General features: G+C 45.3%; 1 protein-coding gene across 4 annotated transcripts in view; it reads right to left on the reverse strand.

Annotated features, from left to right (window-relative positions):
* Window positions 1-22409, reverse strand: part of Plxnc1 (plexin C1) — a 145240-nt gene that overhangs the window by 87007 nt on the left and 35824 nt on the right. For all 4 annotated transcript variants that reach the window (XR_013440389.1, XM_078053000.1, XM_005324463.2 and 1 more), the window contains exon 5: window positions 2314-2428. Coding sequence is in view for 3 of the 4 variants with exons in the window: in XM_078053000.1 (XP_077909126.1) it covers window positions 2314-2428 (115 nt within the window). In the remaining variant the exon portion in view is untranslated. The remainder of the gene's footprint in view (window positions 1-2313; window positions 2429-22409) is intronic.

A 22409-nucleotide genomic window follows, 5' to 3' on the forward strand; every position in this document is an offset into this window, starting at 1 on the left:
AATCCCCAGCAGCACATACACACACACAAAAAACCAAACCGAAACAAACAAAAACAACAAAGAGAGAAAGAGATATGGAACCAGATGCCTTTTCAACCTTATTAAAAGAATCAGTCCAGAGCTGGGGTGCAGTTCATAGTGTGGTGCTCCCCTGGCATGTGTGAGGCTCTGGGTTTAATCCCCAACACCAGGGATTAGTTTCCATAATGATGAAAGTTTCCATGCTGGTTTAAAAAAAAAAAAAACATTTACTCAAATTACTACATTCTTCTTTCCTTCACCTGGAGAGTAGTGGTGAGCTGGTGAGGGGAAGTGCTTTGTGGGAAGACGATGAGCATCAGGAAAGAAAGCTCTGGTGGTTGTTTGGGTGCTAATTATTTTTTTGAAACATCCCAGGCTAGATATAAATGGTTAGTTTATACCAGGGAACCACAGATAGGTAGCAAATTACATAAACAGCACTGACCGACTACTTCTTCCCACTACACTGGACTGAAGTGTAGTGTTGCCCTTAACGTTTTTTTTAATGACAAAAGAAAAAATTCTTGCAAACTCTTAACCACTTATCAGAGGCCTAAGTATATTCCAGGATCATGGTTTTTTTTCTACCATTCTCTGTTAGCACCAAAGTTAGCTGTTTTTCAGATTAATAAGAGAAATAAAATTTGACTATACCTACATGAGAATACCAAAGAATGCGTGTGTGTGTGTGTGTGTGTGTGTGTGTGTGTGTGTGTGTGTGCGCACCCATGCGTTTTGATTCCATGGAATGAACCTAGGGGCACTTTACTACTAAGCTACATCCCCAGTTCTTTTTATTTTTTTATTTTTGAGACAGGGTCAAGTTGCTTAGGATCTTGCTAAATTGCTTGAGGCTGGTTTTGAACTTGCAATCCTCCTGCCTCAGCCTCCCAAGTTGCTGGGATTACAGGCGTGCACCACTACATCCAGTCACCTAAGCATCTTTTATACTGAATTTATTTATCTTTGACTCAGGGCAGGGAGAGCTCATAGGAAGGCCCTGGCCTGAGACAACAGAAAGTGACAACAACCAAATAACTTTAAATCCATGATTTCTGATCAGTTATGACTTGAAAGCTTGATTCTTTTATTATTTATCACTCATTAAATGTTCTGGCTCCCCTTGATTAAATGTTAAATCATCTTAAGTGGTATGGTTCTTGCTATTTGAAATGGCAAAGTGTAAGGGAAAAGGGAAAGTGGCCCATTTCCTTGTTAATGTGACATTCAAATAAAACACATCGGTGCAACAGACAGGTCAACTGGCTGCTGATGGGGACTCTGTACAATTATTCATAACACAAGAGCCATAATTAGGGAGAAAATGTCTCCTTGCAGCACCACTGAGATTGCCGGGGAGGAATTCCATTCTCCCACAGGGCAGGGCTGGTATGTGCATCAGAAAATGCTTGATTATGCTCATGGCTTTTTTTCTTGCATCCCATGATGGGAGCCCTGGCTTTCCAAGGGACCTCGCTTACAAGGGTCCCTGCCCACATTGGTTCTCTTTCCATCTCTATGACATTGCTTGAGGCCATGTTGATAGGAGAGTTGCTAGGAGAAGCCTGGACACATTAGGATGAGGAACCGCAGAGCAAAGCTAAATTCTACAGTGCAGCCGCATGTAAGGAATCTTGTGGACCATAAGTCTGAACTTAATTTCTCTATGCTATAAAATTGAGATGTAATTCTACTACATTGAAAATCCATCTTTATGCAGGGCTTGTGGTGCACACCTGTGACCCCAGAGACTGGAAGGCTGAGTCAGGAGGATCTCAAGTTCAAGGTTAGCCTGGGCAATGTAATGAGACTGTCTTAAAATAAAAAAAGAAAAGACAGGTGGTACATGCCTATAATCCCAGTGACTCTGGAGGCTGAGGCAGGAGGATTGCAAGTTCAAAGCCAGCCTCAACAATTCAGTGAGCACTTAGCAATTCATCAAGAACTGCCCAGTGGTTAAGTGCCCCTAGGTTCAATTCCCTATATCTCTTCCCCTCACCTCCCAATAAAGAAGTCTATCTTTTCTTTACGTTCAGTTATAGAAGGTCATCTTTATGTAGCTCCTCAAGATGACACGCTCCATGTGAGCGGGACCAGGAAGTGACCTGGTTATTTCTATACTCCTAGCACCTTGCAGAGTCGTGGCATCTGGCAGACACTCAGAATTCATAGATAAACTGAATGGACTCATATTTCATTAATAGATATTTTAAGCTCAGAAGGAAGTTAGCATCTCTTATGCAAAATGAGGCAATACTATAGAAGTAAACAAATTAAAACCTTTCCTCTTACCTTATCTCTGCTGCTTCGAATTATCTGAATTTTAGGACATTTTTTAGCTCCATAGGAAACATCCAGCCAGTTTTCTGACTGCCCTGAATTGACACAATCTTCTTGAAAAGTACACCTAAAACAAACAAAAAAGACACATCAAGACAGCACCCCCATACATGCATTAGTTACAACTTTCTCATACTTGGCTTCAGTACAAAATGCTTTGTACAGTGGATTATTGATTTAAGCTAGAATAGGAACATGATGCTAAAATCATGAAAAGCAACAAGAAAACAGCGTTTTTTTCCCCCTCCCATCATGTCTAGGAGTAGAGAACAAATGTCGACAACACGTTGAACTTAGACTCCCAGGCCATCTCTCAAGTTGACATTGCCAAATACATCCAAAGCACATCCATTCTCAGATTCTGAAATAAAGAGTTCCTTTTTAGAAATATCAAAGAGAAGCCCGAGAAAGGGTTTGCACATTGTATAAATTTTAGCTTTACAGTTCATTCCCAGAATGTCTCCCTATTCAACTTATTGGGCAATTTGTGCTGTGTTTAGGGAAAAAAAAAAAAACAATAAAGCTACTATTTTGTGCTTTGTAGGATGATAATTAAATAAAAATATTTCAAGGGCAGAGTCTGCCCAAGAATTTGATAAGACATTGCACAACCATCTGCTACATAACATTTGTTTAGACGGGTGGATACCAAGTTATCTTAAAAGATATGGGTGGGCTGGGGATGTGGCTCAAGCGATAGCGCGCTTGCCTGGCATGCGTGCGACCCGGGTTCGATCCTCAGCACCACATACCAACAAAGATGTTGTGTCCGCCGAGAACTAAAAAATAAATATTAAAAAATTCTCTCTCTATCTCTCTCTCTCTCCTCTCTCACTCTCTCTTTAAAAAAAAAAAAAAGATATGGGTGAAACATTTTTCAGGGCCACTTTTCCAGGTCAGCCTCAGACGATGACCCAAAGAAGTCTCAAGTGAGGCCAGGGCCAACTACTTTGATACACAGATGCTCAGAAGCTGAGAAGGGAGATCACTCGCTTGCCTGGTGTGTAGGTCACTGTAGGTCACACTAGCTTGGGGAAAATCTCTATCTCACCAGATGGGCCACCAACCCAACAATGAGAATGAACAGCGAGTGCCATCTAGTCTTCAAGTGGCAGAGATATTCCACTGAAAAGTATCAAAGAAACAATAACACATTTCTGATGTGCAATCCACCTCAAGGTCAAAGGTTAAAATGAAGAGCTGGTGAACCAAGGACAGGGAGTTTTGTTCTTTTCTGAACCACTGAGCTACACCTTCAGCCTCTTTTCTTCTTACATTTTTTTGAGACAGAGTCTTACTAAGTTGCTTTAGGGCCTCGCTAAATTGCTGAGGCTGGCCTTGAACTTGCAATCTTCCTGCCTCAGCTTCCCACATGAATGGTGAGGCTAAAAAGCAACCAGAGGAATGACTATATTCATTTCTGGGAAATTCTTGTGTGGATCTGAAGGGAACGAGGCTCAGAAGGGCCAAAGAGTGTATCTGACTTCAAAACAATTTTATTTTCTTCTTCTTCCTCTTCTCTCTCTCTGATTCTTAAAAATTTAGGCTTCGTTGCTTCAGGTTTGAGCTCTGAGCTAATTTGAATAAAGCAAAAATAGAACAGGAAGTCGGTGAGTTTCACTAAACATCACACTTGAGCACAGTAGGTTAGAATGTCGTCTTCTGACATTTTGGGGGAACCCCACTCCCAGGAGCACATCTGTGTCCCAATTCCCCCTACCTCTGGGTCGGTTCCTACTCCAACATCAATTACCAAAAGGGATTTTCATTAGCAGTTCTCCAAAGCCATAAATTTATCTGACCCTTGATGGCTTGCTCGTCCGTCACGGACATTAAGTTCAAATTAAACCGTCTCTCAATGTCAGGGAGAGTTTGCAGCACAGGCACGAGGTACTGCTGCATTGAAACAGAATGACGAGGCGGCTTCCTTATTTGTGTCTAAAAGAGATCATGACTATCAAAAAACTCCCTGCCTCTCATGGGCACTCTGGTTTGTAGATGGCTCTTCCTCTACCTCTAAGGAAGAAAAAATAACCACCAAAAAAAAAAAAAAAAGACAAAAAACCCCTAAAGCTAATTCTAGAGAGACTGGGAGTACAAATATTTTTTTTGTAGGCTCTTAATGCTGCCTGGGAGTCAAGGCCTAAGGCTGCCAAAAAAACAAGTGTAAAATATTTCATACAAATAGTGCTGCGATTTGCCAATTTGTAGGCAGGAAACTGTAGTGCCACTGAGTTATCACTCCGTTTTCTGAACTCCTATAGCAATTCTGGTCGGAACCACACGTTTTGGTATTTAATCATATGCTGCCTCGAATTACAACTTAACTATTTCATATGTCTATGTCATCTCTTCCAAAGTAGGGCACTCAGCTCCCCAAAGGAAGGGTGAAAACCTTTTCTATTTCCTCAGCAGATCCCTCAGGGTCTGGCAGCATGATATGCAAATACTAGAGTTTCAATAAATATTTTTGAATGAGTGGAGGAAATATGAAATCTCTATAGGTCCTTTCAATTGGTGATTCTTTTTTTATTTTTTATTTCTAGAGTTTTGATTTATATCTGACTCCCCTTTATGGTAAAAGGAGTAGGTTTAACATCAGCTAAAAGTTTGAATCTGAGAATCAGATTATTTCTAAATATTTTTTTAGTTGTCAATGAACCTTTATTAATTTATATATGGTGCTGAGAGTCAAACCTAGTGCCTTACCCATACTAGGCAAGCACCCTACCACTGAGCTACAACCCCAGCCCTGGTTTATTTTATTTTAATATTTATTTTCTAGTTAAAGTTGGACATGAAACCTTTATTTTATTTATTTATTTTTATGCATGTGCTAGGCAAGTGCTCTACCACTGAGCCACAACCCCAGCCCTATTTTTTAAAATATATATAAAAATAAAGGGGAAGGCTGGGATTGCAGTTCAATAGTAGAGCACTTGCCTTGCACGTGTGAGGTCGTGGGTTCGATCCTCAGCATCACGTAAAAATAAAAAGAATAAAGGTATTGTGTCCATCTACAACTGAAAAACAACCTATTAAAAAAAATAAAGGGAAAAGAATAGATAATGAACCTTTCATATCCAATTTTGTAAAACAAAATCTAACCATGCTAAGTACCTAAATATAAATTCCTTATTTACATAAAAAAAGGATGCCTCTGAGATTTCTAAATGCCCATTCCTTGCCTCTTACCAGTTTGAAAAAATTAAAAATTGAAAAGCAAAGCAAACCATGACACCAAGAACGTATAACCAGATGGTCAACCAACAACAGCATCTTATTACTCCTCAAACACTGCAGATTGTAAAGTCTTCTCGACAGCACGCTCCCCACACGTTCACATTTCTTGAGGAGGGAGAGCAGATCTTATAGCTCCCACGTTTTAGTAAACAAGCCCAAGTACTTTGAAATAATTCCTTTCGAAAGCTATCACTCTCAGTCCTGCATACCCACAAATGCAATGGTCAGGCACAGAAACTCTGAAGCCACTGCCCAAAGACAAATTCTCATTGTCAGACATGACTCTTGGTGAGGCTGAGCCCTGGGTGAGGCACTCTCAGATGGGCTGATTTCTCCACTGGCTTCATTTCAATTCTTTAGGCCCTGGATAGGACAGAAATTGGATTCGAAGTAGCATGGGTAGGTTTTGGGAAAAAATGGTGGAGATATATTTGTTTTCTTTGCTTATGCTATTACTTTTGCCCTAGCCTCTTCTGAGGATCTGTCTTATTATGCTTTGTGTTGCTATAACAGAATACCTGAGATGGTGTAATTTATAAAGAATAGAGATTTATTTCTTGCAGTTCTGGAAGCTGGGAAGTTCAAGGTCAAGACTCCTAGATCCGGTAATAGCCTTCTTGTTCTATCACCCCATGGCAGAATATGGGAGGGTGAGAGAGAGTGAGGGCAAGAGATGGAAATCATAGCCTCAAGTCCTTTACTTTTGTAAGTGACATTGATTCATTCATCAAGGTACCAACCCAATATTGTTGCACTGGGGTTTCACTTTCCACATGCTTTCGGGGGAGCACATTCAAACTAGAATGTTCTACGTCTAGCCTCCCCAGTCTACAACCTTCTCACTTGCAAAAGACATTCATTCCATGCCAATAACCCCTAATTCTTAACTCATTCCAGCACCAATTTAAAAGTCATAAGTCCAGAGTCTCATCTAAATCAAATATGGGTGAGACCCAAGGCATAATTCATCTTAAGGAAGACTCCTCTCCAGCCATGAGCCTGTGAAATTAAATAAGTTACATGCCTCTAAAAGATTCCAAAACAGCGATGAGACAGGCTTAAGACAGACATGACAACTAGGCTTTTTTGAATCTGCTCTTCCAAATATTTCCAGCCTCTACCCATGACCCAGTTCCAAAGCCACTCCCATATGTTCAGGCATTTGTTATGGGCAACAGCCCTCCAGGGGTGCTCCACCACTGAGCTGCACCCCCAGTCCTTTTGATTTTATATTATGAGTCATAGTCTTGCTAAATTGCTGAGGCTGGCCTCAAACTCATAATCCTCCTGCCTCAGCCTCCGGAGTACGTGGGATTGCAGGCATGTCCCACCACACCTGGCTGTCTTAGTTCATTCTGTGCTTTTACAACAGAATTACAGGTAACACTGGGTAATTTGTACAAAACAGAGATTTCTTTCTTATAGTTCTGGAGCTTGGGAAGTCCAAAGTTGAGGGGGGCTGCAGCTGGCAAGGTCCTTCTTACTGCATCATCCCATGGTGGAAGGTGGAAGGGCAAGAGAAGGAAGGATGAAGATCAAACTCCAGCCTCAGTCCCATCATGAGGGGGGAGTCCTCCTACCTAGTGCCTCCCATGAGGCCCCACCCCAACACAGTTGCACTGGAGTTTAAGTTTCCAACACACATTTTGCGGGATATATTTAAGTCATAGCAGGATCTCTCCAAAAGCCCTAGGATTCCACTGGATATTTTATTTTTCTAGTTCCTGTTTCTGGTTAGATCTCATGCCGACAGGATAAGAGTCAATAAGTAGACATGAGCCCATTTCCAAACTAAAAAAGAGAACCTGCCTAAATGCGAAGAAAAGAAGAAATAACAAACAAACAAAATTTAACTTAGAAACAAACAAAATTTAACTCAGAAACAAAAAAGCTTTCACCTGGTAAAAAATACTTCATGGGGAAATAAGTGCATGAAACTATTTAAGCAGGGCTGTCCCTGTGACGAGTTGGCTATAAAGCCTGCTGTGGAGATCAATTTATTCAAAATAATAATGGTTTGATATTATCCCTCAACTATAAAAGGACATGAATCTTCCCCTCCCCCACTCCCAACTCAGAAAAAAAGCATGTTCCAAACACATACAGGTCCCAGATGCTGGTCAGGGAGGTTCCAGACCCTTGTTTCTATGTTTGCTGTGTGAAAATCAGAGAGTATTTTCATACAGTGAATCTGTCTCCTGTGTACGTGGAAATCTGTGACTCGTAATATCCCCGAGTAACTACCCCACCAAACAATGGCACCGAGGGAATATTTCTCTAAAACTGGCACTGTCCTGACTATTTACAGTTAGTTCTCACATAACATGAGAACAGAGGCTCAGAGACATACAGTAACAGGCCCAGGTCACTCAGCTGTCACGCTGCACAAGTCTGACTTCAGAACCACATACTTGGCCACCCGGCTGCCTGGCTTCCTAAGAACCCTGACCATCATTTAATCAAATTAATCAGAGTTCCCACTGGCTTCCTGTAACTGGAGGGGGGGGGCTTGGCTAGGAAGAGATACGGATGGAGGGGCCACAGGACCAGAGAACAGAGAGGGAGAGACAAACCTCCGGGAATGAAGAGGGTGGCAAGGATCTGGGAGGGAAACCCAGAGGCAAGGATTCTAAGAGGCTTTACATTTCCATCCATCACTGGTAACACAAAACCTCCAGCTAGAGGTTAAAATTCCAGGCAGCCCCAGACTTATAAATCCACTGTGCTCCAAAAAAGAGATTGCTGGTAAACCATCTGTTTACAATATGGAATATATTTTCCCCCATAGAAATAACGTTATCAACAGTGATTAGGTTTCCAGGTTAGGCCGCAAAACCTATTTATCCATATGTGGCTTCAATACTATATATTTGCAATAAAAGGGTAGCAGAAAACAACGAGTTTGCAGTCATCTGCATTATATAGCAGTTTTTCCTCCTCTTTACTTATTTGTGTTTCTGCTCAGCTGGTAGTCTGGGAACGGTGCCCAGCTGGATCGACTTTTAAATTTATTATTACTGTATTGTATTTATACGGCATTTCTATTTTTTAATGGGCATGGCTTAAATTATTAATTGTTTTCATGCCAACCAAAAAGGACAGGGAGACCCACCTTGGAAAGGGGCTGAAGCTTCAGGCAGGTGAAATGCCCATGAGCTGGGCTTGGGGGACCTTGAGAACCTGACTCTATTAGGCTAGAATCTCTTCAGTAAAAATTTACCACTTACTCAACCTTGAAATAGAAACTCTGAACTCAGAAACGTAACTTCTACTTCCTGCCTCTAGAATTCCATCAGCATCCTCTAATCCAATTGTTCACCAGGAGCAGACGGTCCCCTGAAGGAATCTGATAACTAAACATCAGGTAATTGGCTTGAATGTGGGGGTGAGTGTGACCTGTTCCGAAGATTCTTCACCGATATAACATCAGAAAACTTTTAATGAGGATACCATCCAGCTTCTCCCTCTTGCAGGGAATGGGGTCCACGCGGGAGGATGGTTTCGCGACGAGAGCATCCCAAGGTCTTTTGCTAAGTGATTTGAAACAGGTGTCTGCATCTTTAGGAAAGGGAGGAATCAGGTGGCCTCTAAAATTGGGGGACTTCTCATTACAATTGCCAACCTACGAGATGAAGAAACCAAATTCCACAGAATGAAAGAGAACAGGAAGTCACGGTGACAAACTAAACTCTGAATTAAAGGTCCCCAGAATCAGGAAAGGGGAATGCCAAAATACAAGACCGAAATAACTTGCTAGGAGAGCTGAAAAATTGGATCTTCATCGCTGGAACCGTAAGTCAGTCTGCATGATACAATTATGCTAATAACAAAGACAATTTAAGAGATTTTTTTTAAAGCAGAAACATCTAACACTCCACGCAATGTCTTTTCACATGATTTTATTCATTTATTCTTCACAACAAACCTATGAAGTAGCTACTATAATTGTCCCTGCTTTACAGATAGGGGAAACTGAGGCATAGGAAGATCCATATTGCTCTCCTGAGGTCACAGAGTTAGTAAAGGGAGAAGCTGAGATAAAAACCCAGGCATTGCAGTTTCCAAGTCCATGTTCTTATCTACCCCATATTGCCTCTTGCAATGAATAACCTCGTCTGAGTCCTTCAGCCTTAGTCTGTTTTGTGCCGCTATGACAGAATGCCACAAACTGGGCAATCTACAAAGAACAGCTTTATTTCTTACAGTTCTAGAGTTGTGGGTCCACAGCTGTCAACACCCTTCTTGCTGCATCATCCCATGGTGGAAGACAGAAGGGCAAGAGACAGCACACTTGTGCAAGAGAGCAAGAACTTGAACTCTCAGTCTCAAGCCTTTGATCACTGCCACCCATTCACTTAGGAAGGTGGAGCCCTTCTGACCTAAGCACCTCCCCTTAGGCTCCACCAGCACATTGTTTTTCGGCCATGCAAAACTGCAAAAAATTAAATAAGTTTCTCTGCTGCAGGTCTCCTGGGAGGCTTAACTATGCCCTGTGATTGTGCAAAGCAAGAATGAGGCACCATCTTCAAACTCTTATGGAGAGTTGTTTTGAGGAAGTAAAATTTCTAGTCACCCACATTAGGAAACACTGCCCAGTTTTGTTTAATGAGCATCAGTCCATGTGACAGGACAAGTTTGAAAACTTGGTGCTTTTTTTTTGGCTAATTGAGTTGGGTAACTCTCATACCCAACTGATCATGGCTTGTTAATTCTAAGCATCTATCCTCTGCATTCCATCTCACCCATTACCTCCCAGCCTCCAGTGCCTCTAATCAGTCTCCACCCCCACCATATAATCCTCAAGCACACAGCTCATCATATCACTCCATGCTTAGCCATCTCCAGTGGCACCCTTGGCTTGCACCAAACCCCTTACCTATGAGTCTTTCATGCTTCAGAGCCCACAGCACGCGTTTCCACCTTCCTCTCTTTACCCCACTATGCTCTGGCCCCTGCCTTCCTTTGCAAACTCACCTCTGGGTAATAGTGGGCTGAGAAGTCTGACACTTTGCCTAGACAGAAAACCCCTAAACACATGGATCTCTGATATCTACACACTCCCTGGCAGAGAGCAGGCATTTGATAAACACTGCAGTGCAAACATGTCACACCTTCCAAGCATGTGATGCTCCCACTGCCTGGAATTCCCGAGGGCCTGCAATACTTGTGTGAAACTGCATTCCTTGTTCAAGGGCCAGTTCAGTGTCACCTCCCTTGTCAGATCTTCCCAGTCTCTGGGCATGCTCCCAAGTAGACACAGCACATTCATTTGAAGACTGCCTGTGTCTCTCACTGGCCTCCAACTCCTCCCAAGGAGAGGCCCCATCTTTTTCACCTTGGCATGACCCCCCACCAAGGTCCAGCACCTCACCTGGCATTTACCCAACAAATATTTACTGTGTGCCCACCTGATGCCAAACACTCTACTAGGCACCAGGGACACGTGATATGTATAAACCAGTTAAGGTCTCTTTCCTAAAGAGTTTACATTTACATTCTAGGGAAGCACACAGACAAGACCCAAGTAAGCTGACTATCGCTTTAATTTCAAATTGAGGTAAGTCTTCTACAGAAACCAAAAAATGTAGTAGGAAGGAACCTAATTTAGACAGGTTGGTTAAGAAACATGGCATTTCAGCTCAGAGGTCAAGGGTGAAAACCATGTAGTCACAGCAATAGGGGTGAGAAGAGCATTCCAGGCAGAAAGAACAGCATGTGCAAAGCCTCTGAGCTCATGTACACACAGTGTGTTCATGAAACCGATGAAACAGATCAGCCCGGATAGAACCTAGTGAGGGCAGTGGAGATTGGTCCTCACCACTTACAAGCTGGTGACCTTGAACAAGCCAAGTGCCCTCTCAGTGTCTTAGGTTCTTCATCTACAGAAACGCAAATAATAGTCTCCACCTTCTGGAGTTGTTATAACGAGTCAGTAAATGCTACTAGTCGTTATCGTAATAAGGGCAAGTGAAACAGAGAATTTAAAGCAACAATTTGGAAGACGTAAGACCAACAATACAGAATGGTAACGACAAGAAAGGGACTTGAGTGGTAAGGTTGGCCAGATGCCCCTCTGTCTTTTCTGTGCACAAGGCAGACACAGCTCAAGCCTTCTTGGAAGACTCTTAATCACAGTGCTCCTTCCTCTCAGGACAAAGGAGTCCTTTGGGGTCTCCTCGTGGGCCAAACAGTAGCTCTCAGGGCACTCATTTATTGCCTGGCTGCTTTCCACATCTAACCTCTGAGCGTCTCCAGGGCAGAACTGCATTCATCTTTGTTTCCCCCAGAGCCTAGTACAGGGCCTGGCCCACGACTGGTATTCAACAAGGGTTAGCTGAATTGGATTAAGAACTAAATTTGAAAGTGACTAAATTCCTGTCCATGTCTCCACGATACCGGCAGAAGTTGTTTCAGTGATTTGTGTTCACTGGGTTGGCCTGTTAACTGGTGTGGTAGAAAAACCAGCCTTTGTCTTGAAACTTGGAGCTATTTAGCAAACACAGACTGAAACACTCACACAAAAGGGATTTGTGGCCTTCGCCCCATGTGGTTCTTTAGTGGGTGATGAGTATACTAAAACTTGGCATTTTTTTGTTTCCAAATGCAGACCATGAACAGAAGAACTTAGAGGAGGCATTTAGGAAAAACAGGCAGCATGGAAATAAATATGGGAAAATAAAGCCTCTTGAATCGGGAAGATCTGGGTTCCGAGCCATTTTCCCATATGCTCCCTGCGTCCCTGGGGGCACGCTCCTCAGGCTTTGTGGGCCTTGGTTTCCCTAGCATGGAACAGGTAACAGTGACATCACAACCCCCTCCTCCTCAATGCAGTATCCAATCCCCCAGGGGCCTTTCAGAAATGGTGTACACTCCACGCAGCAGAATCCAAACATCCAAACATGACAAAATGTTACAAAAGCAAAAACCGAGACCCACAGGCCGACTCCCAAAACGAAGACCTGAACATTGTGCTCAACATGGAGGAGCTGCTGGGAACAGGGCAAACGCTAGGTCACAGGACGAGTGGAAACCTCTGAGAAATTTTTAAAAAACCAATCAATATGTACTTATGAAAGTGCCTACTGCTTGAGATTAGGTCATTTCAAAAAAAAAATCTATTCCATTAAAACATGAATTTACAAACCGGGGTATTCTTAATGGTGCTTGTTGGAAGTCAGAGAGCATCAGTTAAAGAGATGGTGCAGATGCGGACTGGAGATAGGATGCTCAGGTCTGAGGACCTCCGTTGCCAGTTCTACCAAAGGACAACAGCAAAAGAGCCAAACTGGCTTTGGAACAAGGTAAGTGTTCTCCCCGTGTCAGACATTCCCTTTTGGATGCCTACTTTGCAATAAGTAGGATACATCCCAGCCCCTCTAATGGTTAATGAAGACCTGGGGGGACCTAGGTTGACCCCAGTGCTAGAAGTTCCCCCAAACTCCTCGCAGCATTCGCAGTAACCCAGATGCATGGGTTCAGCCTGTGCCAGGGTAATTCAGTAGTGCCCCAAGGCCGGAATAGCACGCTCCTCTTTGCTCCCCACTGCTTCCACCCCACAGACAGTTGTCCTAGTTGCTTCTACACAATTAGTTGGCACAATGGGGTCCTCATACAAGAAGGAGGGGCTGTCCCCAAATCCCATCATTATTATTATCGCTGTCATTAGAGCTGCACTGGACCATAAAGAAGTGTCACTGCACAGACTTCAAGATCTGCACAAGGACACATCCCAGACTGGAGAGAAAGGAGGAACAGAGGTACACACAGGATGACCTTCCGTCCCCAACTACCCTCCTGGCCCCTCGGCTGAATATTGCTGCCACCTTTCAGGTGGAAGAGCTCCACAGTGGAAGGAATGTGCTCCTTCAGGTCTTGGCTCAGATGTCCCCTTCCCCATCAGGCCTCCCTGAGCCCTTTGTGTGAAATCGTTGCCCGCCCGGCTCCAGCCAGTGCTGCCTGTTCTCTTCCTTGGCTCTGTTGCCTTCATTAGCACCGACTGTCATCTGATATGTTCTTTATTGATTTTTGCAGTGCCCATCGTCCCAAATAAATGCCCACTCAGGATCGCAGAGTGTCACCTTATTTGGAAACAGGGTCTTTTGTAGATATAATTAGTAAAGGACCTCAAGACGACTTTGGGCGCACAATGACGGCCGCCTTTCTAAGAAAGGAGAGAAAGGTCTGGACCTTCACAGGGGATAAGGTCACGAGACCAAGGCAGAGATGGAGTCATCCTGCCACGGCCAAGCAACACCAGGAGCCACAGGAAGCTGGGAGAGGTGAGGACAGATCCTCCCCTGGACCCTCCTTGGCCCTGTGGATTTTAGACTTTTGGCCTCCGGAACTGTGAGAGATAGCTTTGTGTTGTTTCAAGCCACCAACTCCGTGACAACTTGTTTTGGCAACCGCAGGGAGCCAAGACACCTCATAAGACTGACCACAGTGAATTTTGGTCTGTGTTGTTCACTGTGGGTGCTCAGAATCTTAGTGTGCAGGACACGGTCTGACCCATCCTAGGTGCTCAATAAAATCTGTTAAGTGAATGTACAGATGCTTAAAGCTCCAAAGAACAGAGGCCTCTGCAACCCAAGGAGGCCCTGAATTTCACTTTTTTAGGTCCGTCACTAATCATGAAAGGTCCATTTGGGCCTTTTGCTCCAGGCTCTCTCCTCTCTCCAACTGCCATGAAGGATAATGTCTTTCTTGCTGCTTCTTCCCTTTCTTACCCTGGGAATTGGAGCTAGGCCCAGACTTGAATCCTAGTTCCACCACTTGTCTAACCTCTGGTAGGTGAACAATGACCCCCAAAGACGTCCCCATCCTAATCCCTGGGCCCTGGGGCCATGCTACCTTATGTGGGAAAGGCATTTGGCAACTGACAGTGGGAATTTTGGGTTATCTCTGTGGCCCCCCAAATCACAAGGATCCTTATAGGAGGAGGAAGGAGAGTGAGTCAGAGAAGATGTGAGGTCGGACATGGTCCAGGCCAGGAGGGATCTGCAGATGCTTGGAAGATGCAGGAAGCGCCTCAGAGCCAAGGAGTGCAGCTGGCTCCCAGAAGCTGGAAAAGGCAAGGACACGAGTTCTCTCCACAGCCACCAGAAGAAACACAGTCCTTGGCTTTAGTCCAGTGAAGTCCCTTTCAGACTTGTGACCTCTAGAAGTTCAAGGCAAGAGATCCACACCATTGAAGTCACTGAATATACAGGGATCCATTACAGCAGCACAAGGGAACCAAGCTCAGCCTGAGCCTGTCTACCACCTACAAAGCCCGATGGCAACGGTGCTGGCTTCAGGGGCACCAGGGGTACAGGGTGGAGTCCCACGGACGGCCTGTGCTCAAGGCAGGCCCTCGGTGTTGGGGGCACTGCAACTGCCCTCTGAAGCATGATGGGCTACCTGCCGGCCATTTTTTATGGAGGACCCCCCAGCAGTCCTCTCTGTGGCCCACAGCCCACCTTTCACAATGGCAGAACAGACTCACTAGGGCTTCAGAAGAACAAAACCGGCCAGGCTCGGTGGCACACGCCTGGGATCCCAGTGGCTCCAGAGCCTGAGGCAGGAGGATCACGAGTTCAAAGCCAGCCTCAGCAAAAGCAAGGCACTAAGCAACTCAGTGAGACTGTCTCTAAATAAAATTACAAAATAGGGCTGAGGAGGTGGCTCAGAGTGCCCCTGAGTTGAGTTCCATTCCTGGTACCAAAACCAAAACAAAACAAACAAAATAAAAAAAACCCACAAGCACCGAGTACCATGGAGAGTCATGGTCAAGTTTTAGGGCAACGGCAGCCCTGTGGGGAGGGTCCACTGACGGCTAGTGATTGGCTCCGAGGGGCTCCAGGAAGGAGAATCTCTTAGAGACCTCAAGACAGGAGGGCAAGGCCAGAGCTGGAATGCATCCACAGCAACCATCAACGCGGGGAAACACTCAGATCTCCATTTCCTCTCCCCTGTGTGAATCCCTCTGCCCCCCTGGACCCTTCAGCAAGTCTGACAGGCAGATGATGGCCCAGTCTGTGGGGAGGCCAGTTGAGGAATGATCCCTTTCACAGTTTCACACGTGCCACAGCCCAGCAGTAGCTGATGACCTCAAAAAAGTTACTACCAGGGGCTGCCTGGGTCCTCCAACTATCACCATGGAAGAAACAGGTAGTAGAATAGTATGTGGGGGCGGGTAATAGCAATTGATACCAGTAATCAATTGATACCTCATAATTAGCCTGCCCGGAGGCTTTGTCTCCACCCTGCGCAGGGGTGAGGCATTGAGAGATGGGACAATAAAGGCAAGAGTGGCCACAGGGCCCATTTTCTGAAGAGGATCCATCCTTGAACCCACTGTGTGACTAAAACCAAAGTAAGCTGAACCCTATGGTGGGGTTGGGAGATGGGGAGATGCATGAAATTTGGAGAATTGGCCTCCAGTAGAAGACTCAGGAAGAGATGTGAGATAAACCCAATCTTTACAAAGTTCAGTGGAGGGAAGCAATCCCTCGAGGGTGGGGCTCCAGTTCATCTTCTACATTGCCACCCAAGATAATATTTTGAAGACACAATTTTTTTTTTTTTTAAGATACAGCCCTTTGCCTAACACCCACTAACAAGTTCCAGCACAGACTAATAAAGTCTAAACTTGGGGCCCCTCACATCCTGGTCCCACCCAGCAGCCTCATCTCCTTCCTTCCTTCCTTCCTTCCTTCTAGAACCTGTGTCCTGGGGACAAAATCCAACCCGCCACTCCCTAAACAGACCTCTTGCTGGGCTGGTTCTGCCGTCTGAAGGGCCTTCATGGAAGCATGCCCTCTTCTCTTGGTGAAAGTCTATTCAGGCTTCAAGGCCCAATGTTTAAGGCCACCTCCTCTCTGAAGCCTTTCCCCACCTTGGGGACAACTAATGGCCCTCCTGTGGCTTCCCTCATAGATAATGTCACTTTTAGTGCTGACTGAGAAGCAGACACTGTGGCTGGGACTTCATGCACACTATCTGATTTCGCCCTCTCAGCAGCCCTCTGGGGCAGATGCTATCAGGATCCCTTCTTCGTAGATGAGGAGATTCAGCACAGAGGAGATAGGAGGCTTGCAGGTGGCCCTGAGGCTGAGGCTGGAGTCCACTCTGAGGACAGGCTCTCTTCAAGCTCTACTTGCTCTGCTGTACGGCTCCTGCTGCCAGGGTGGAAATCTGTGCCCCGTGTGTTGTGCATCCCAAATGGGCTACTCTTCCTCCCTCCTACTTGGTAAGCAACATCTCTGTCCCTGTGGTCACACAAGCCAGACACCTGCACTCCTTCCCCTGTGAGCTCCACACCCAGGTCTCTGCAATTGGTAAGAGAGCTGTGACTCAGCTCTGACACCTCTCAGAAGCCCCTCCCCACCAACCTTGGGTGCCCATCCTTTAGACTGTAACCTAGGGCCTCATCCAGTGCTTGGGACCCCGGAAGAATCGGGTGTGTGGTTGGGTACCACTTTATTTTCTTTGTGAGGTCTTGGATCAAGGAAGAGAGAATACATCTTCCAGAAAAACTGTGGCCACCTTGGTATTTTATTTTTCATTTTATGGCCCTGTTTTCAGAGTGTCAGACTCAAGGGGGAATTCAGTTAATCTCCAAGTCCCGTCAGCGCTGTCTTCCAAATAGCTCCTGAATCCACCCACTTCTTCCCACCACCACACTATCACCCTGAGTCGACCCCCGGACTCCTCCTGGACTACACCCAGATGCTAACTGATCTGCGGTGCCTGGTGACTTCCAAGACCATTTTGTACCCCAGGTTCTGAGACACGGCCCATCTGTTCACTCTTGTAAAGTGATCCCTGAAGGGGATCCCCGTGGTCCTTCCAACAAAATGCACAAGAACCTTCCTCACCTCCCCGACTTACCAGCCCCCTCATCTCCCAACACTCCACTGCTGTTCTGTGTGCTCATCCACGCTGAGCTCTGGGGCAGGCTCTCTCGGTGCTCCTGGCCTTCATCCAGACTTTCCCAGCTAGCTGCCCTACCCGCTCATGACCTAGCTTCGGTGTCCCTTCCTTGGGGGACCCCACCCTGACCTTTCAAACTTAGATGTTCTTTATGCACCCCCATGAAATCCTAGGCTTCCTATTATACCAGCCCTTATTATACTGTTTCATTCATCTCTTTTACTTGCTGATGGATTGGATTATGGTTCCCAATTCTTCAATCCCTCCTGTATCAAGATTACACATCCATCCTGCCCTTTGCTGGTCATTTTGCAACATATCCTGCTAGGGTCGGTCCAGTGTATTTCCCTACTCCACTGATATTGGACTTGGCTACGGAGGTTGCTTTAGCAGTGGAATATCAGTAAACATGCCATGAGCAGAAGCTGTGAGTGGGTTAGATACTTTATCTTGGTGTCTTGTGCTTCTGCTGTCTGATTTTGTGGTCAGAATTAGAGACATACAAGGCAGACCTGAATGCTATCTTCATCTTGACAGAGACCCCATGGTCCTCCCCACAGCTGACAGGTGGACCCATGAGCAAGAAAAAGAAATGGAAATAAATTCATTCTTATAAGCCACTAAGAATTTGGGGAGTTGTTTGTTACATGGCATTACTGAAGCAGAAACCTGACTGATACACTTATCTATATCCTGCACTAGATTACAAGCTCTATATAGAGAAGAAAGAACTGTATTTCCAGCTTTGAGCACAGGATTTAGCACACTGTAGTTGCTTAATAAATGTTCGTGATTGGATATATGATTAAGTGAACAATCAGGCCATTGACAGGTCTGCCTCTCCAGCAAGAATTGAATTCCTTAAAGCCAAGAATGGCATCCGATTTCTCTCAACAGTACCTAGCTATCTCACTTGCCACATTGGGCTCTTGGTAAGTATTCAACAAATATTTGTTGAAATTAAATAAATTGAATTTTGTGGGCTGGCTTGGGAATCAATTCTTAATTTATGACATTGTTTCTATGGGAAAATGCACTCTGCGTGCCAAACAAACTTGCAAATGAACTTTTGGAACCTCACCCGATCATTGGTTCAGGATTGCCAGTTTTGTGGAAATCCATAACTGAACACATGTGCTGTGCTTTGCAATATGGGAGAAACTGAGAAACTGCTTCCAAACCCAAGATATTCAGCCTGCAAAAATTCACTTTCCACCCACACGCACAAATTCAGCACAGGTTGGATTTGAGGTTCCAACAATAAAATACTAGACTTTTTAGAGCTCATTGTTTACCTAATTGCTTTTTATCTTGCTTATACTGGGTGCCTATTCTTAACGCTGGATCAAAAGGAAGTTAAGATGGTTTTCTAGCGCCCCCCCCCATCCACTTTCTAGACATGTATACAAGAAAGTTCAACCTTCTCAACAGAGAAAATAAATTATTTTTCTAAATAAATCTGTGACATTTAAAATAAACACAGCTCTACAGTTATAAGAAAACATCCCCCTTTAGAATTCCTAAGTTTGAATGGTACTGGGAGCTCAACATGAGTCACAGATCTGAGGCTTAGTTTCATTTCATCTTGGGCCACAACCAAGTGATCTGACGTGGCTGTGAAGGGCCACCATCACTCCATGATTTCAGAATAGTTTCTAATACTTAAGGCACAGGGCTCAAACTGCCATTGACTCAAATCGATCAATCACTCAATCTACTTCACTCATTTAACATGTTTTTTGAGCACATTATGCTACATTACACATTATGCTACATTATATACACAATGTATTATGTATACATATACATTATATACATATACATAATGTAGCATAAAGGGAGAGGCAGAGAAATACCTTTCAACAAAGGGAGAGGTAGAGAAATAGGGCCAGTCGGGTGAGGTGGTGCGCATCTGTAATCCTAGCAATTCGGGAGGCTGATGCAGGAGGATCGCAAGTTCAAGGCCAGCTTGGACAACTTAGTGAGACCCTGTCCCAAAATAAGAAAATTAAAAGGGCTAGGGATGTCGCTCAGTGGTATAGCACCCTTGGTTTAAATCCCCAGTACCACAATCAACAAAAAGACAAATAAATAAATGAGAAAGAGAGAGAAAGAAAGAAAAGAAGGTCACAGTGATGGGCCATGGAAAAAAATAAAAACAATGTATGTAAAGGGAGGCTCCTTAAGATTGGGTAGGTCAGGAGAAGACAGATGTGTGTTCTAGGATCAGGTAGTCAAAAAAGGAGCCAGCCATGGCAAAACCTGGGGGAAGAACATTCTAGAATGAGGAAACAGGAAGTTCAAAGGTTCTGGGGCAGGAACATGCTTGGCATATTTGTAGTTCCAAAAGCAAGTCAATGTGGCCAGGGTAGAGTGACAGAAGGAGGGAGTGGCATGAGAGGTCAGAGAAGCAGTGAAAGACCAGATCACATGAAGCCTTGTCTGAAGTGAGGGAGCTGAACTGAGCCCGAAAATGCAAAGCCAGGGGTGGTTATTAAGCTGGGGAGTGGTACCTGGGTTTTAAAAGAGCTGCTCTTCTTGGAGAGAACTGGGACAGGGCAGGGGCAGTAGGAAGCAGTCTTTTCTAGAAGCTGCAACTCCAGAACAGCCCACGTGCTTCAACTTCTTCTCTGACCGCTCCTTTCACCTTTGGATCTTACTCAAAAGCAGCTCCCCCGATGAGGACCCAGCCTCCCCATCCCCTCGGGGGCTGGCTGCTTCCTCTCCCTTGTGGAGGGTGTCCCACTGGAGTCTCACGGCCTCTTCTCTCTTTCTAGCCCACCCCCAGCCTCAAAGCCCTGCCAGCAGACTCCACCCTGCACCACTCCTTGTGGTCCCCATCCACAGACCACCCGTGCCGGGCCACTTCCCTCATTCCTTGACTACTTAGCTCTTGGCTCTCTTCAACACGGTGCCCACCCTCCTTCCCAATGACTGCAATTTCCACACAGGGGACTGATCCATAGAACACTTAGTGGTGACCCTTTCAGATCCTTGACCCCTCTCTGCCAACGATCTCATCTTTAACCCTACTTCGGTGACACAGCCTTCTCCTAGATCTTGTCATTACCCATGACTGCATCCCACCAAGACCTCAACCTTGAGCCCACACCCCCCCCCCCGCCAGTGTCCAGCCCCTACTTGATTTCTAGTTCTCCAACCACAGTCTCCAACGCCTTTCACTTCCTTTGGCCCCAGTGCATCCATCTCCCCTCCTCAGCATCAGGCTCAATATCCATCTCGACATCAGCATCCGTGCGTTCCATGTTCCCTCATATGTTGGCCCCATGCCTCTGGCTCCGCTTCAAAGGCAAGACCACCAATGAATGTCAAGGGGGCTCTAATGCTGCCAAGCAACCATGCTGTATTTCCCTACTCTGTTCTCTGCCCCATTTTCTGTTTCACTCCCCTTTCCTCTTTCCTCAAACCCCCAGAGCCTCCTCCCCCACTTTGCCGTCACTGGTCTAAAGTCACTGAAGACAATGTGAAGACAATGCACTGGCTTCTGCGCATTCCTGTACCTAGGCTCAGCTCCTCACCTTCCCTCCCATCACCAAGGATGAACTGTCCATGGTGCTGTCTGAGGCTGACCTCCCTGCAGCACCCGAGGTCATATTTTCTGTCATCTGCTGAAAAGACAACATTCTATAACTCTCCCTCCTCCCTCCTGCAACATTCTACCGGAATTCCCCCAACAGCGCAAAAATGTACTCTCAGTTCATGTATCTTTAAAACTCTCCGAATTCCACAATCTCCTCTAGTTTCTCTTCCATTTTTTTTTTTTTCCTGGTACCTGTCCCACTCAAGTTCCTCTAAGGAGTTGTCCCTGCTCTCGGCCTTCTTTTCTTCCCATTTTCTTTCATAGCTTTAGCATCTCCCCAAACACAGACTTCTGTCACAGTCACCAACCATCACCTGATACGTACAATGGGCCAATTCTCCCGGGGACCTCTTGGCAGGGTCTGGCACAGTAGATGGCTCCCTCCTCCTTCTCCTGGGCTTGCAGAGACCACTCCCTTCCATTTTCCCTCTTCTCTTTCTGTCTGATCCCTCCTCATTTCCTTTTCTGTTTCCCTTCTTCTCCCCAACCCCTAAACATTGCTGAACCTCCATGCTCAGTTTTCGAACTTCTCTCCCCAATCTACACTCCCTTGTGGGTCTGCATCTGTAACTACCATTTGTCATACCACCAACTACCAAATTCCTGTCACCAGCCCCAGACCTGAGTTTGTCCAGCAAGTAGTCACCATCTACATGTGGTTTTTTAATCCCCACCACCATCACCAGCATCACCAAATTATCTGCTGCATGGAGCTCTACAGATAGAGAAAGGCCCCCTAAATGGAATGGATCTAAGAGATTATGGCAAGACTGCTTCAGTCTTGTGTGGAATGATAAAATGCTGGCCACGATCTGTTAATTTCTTAAACTCTAGTCTTGGGCAAACGATGAGAAGAAAGGTTCCTACCCAATTACAATTATTCATGAGAATTTTCCTGGGCTGCTTCTTTTGTCTGCCAGTGACTCTTGACAGAAACAGCCCGGTAAAGGAGCTATAGCAAAAGGGGAGGGCGGTCACTTGTCTGGTGGCTGCTTGGATTGTGACTTCCTCCATGAACTCTTAATTAATTCCATCCCCATATTTTTAGTTTCTTCCCTGAACCGCTAGCTTACATGATCTTCCCCTCTCTCCCTTCATTTCTCTTGGCTTCCTCCTCCATCATCTCCCCAATTTGCTTCCTGGGCCTCTTTTCTCTCCCCAGCTGCCCCCTTGTTCAGCCCTCAGCATCTCTCCACCTGCTTGACTCTTTCTTATCCCTTTTCACCTTTCAAAACGGAAAGCACCAAACTGACAGACACTGTTATACGTTTTATTCCCCGCCCCCCTTTCC

Source organism: Ictidomys tridecemlineatus, chromosome 6 (genome assembly GCF_052094955.1).
Source record: "Ictidomys tridecemlineatus isolate mIctTri1 chromosome 6, mIctTri1.hap1, whole genome shotgun sequence".
Taxonomy (NCBI): domain Eukaryota; kingdom Metazoa; phylum Chordata; class Mammalia; order Rodentia; family Sciuridae; genus Ictidomys; species Ictidomys tridecemlineatus.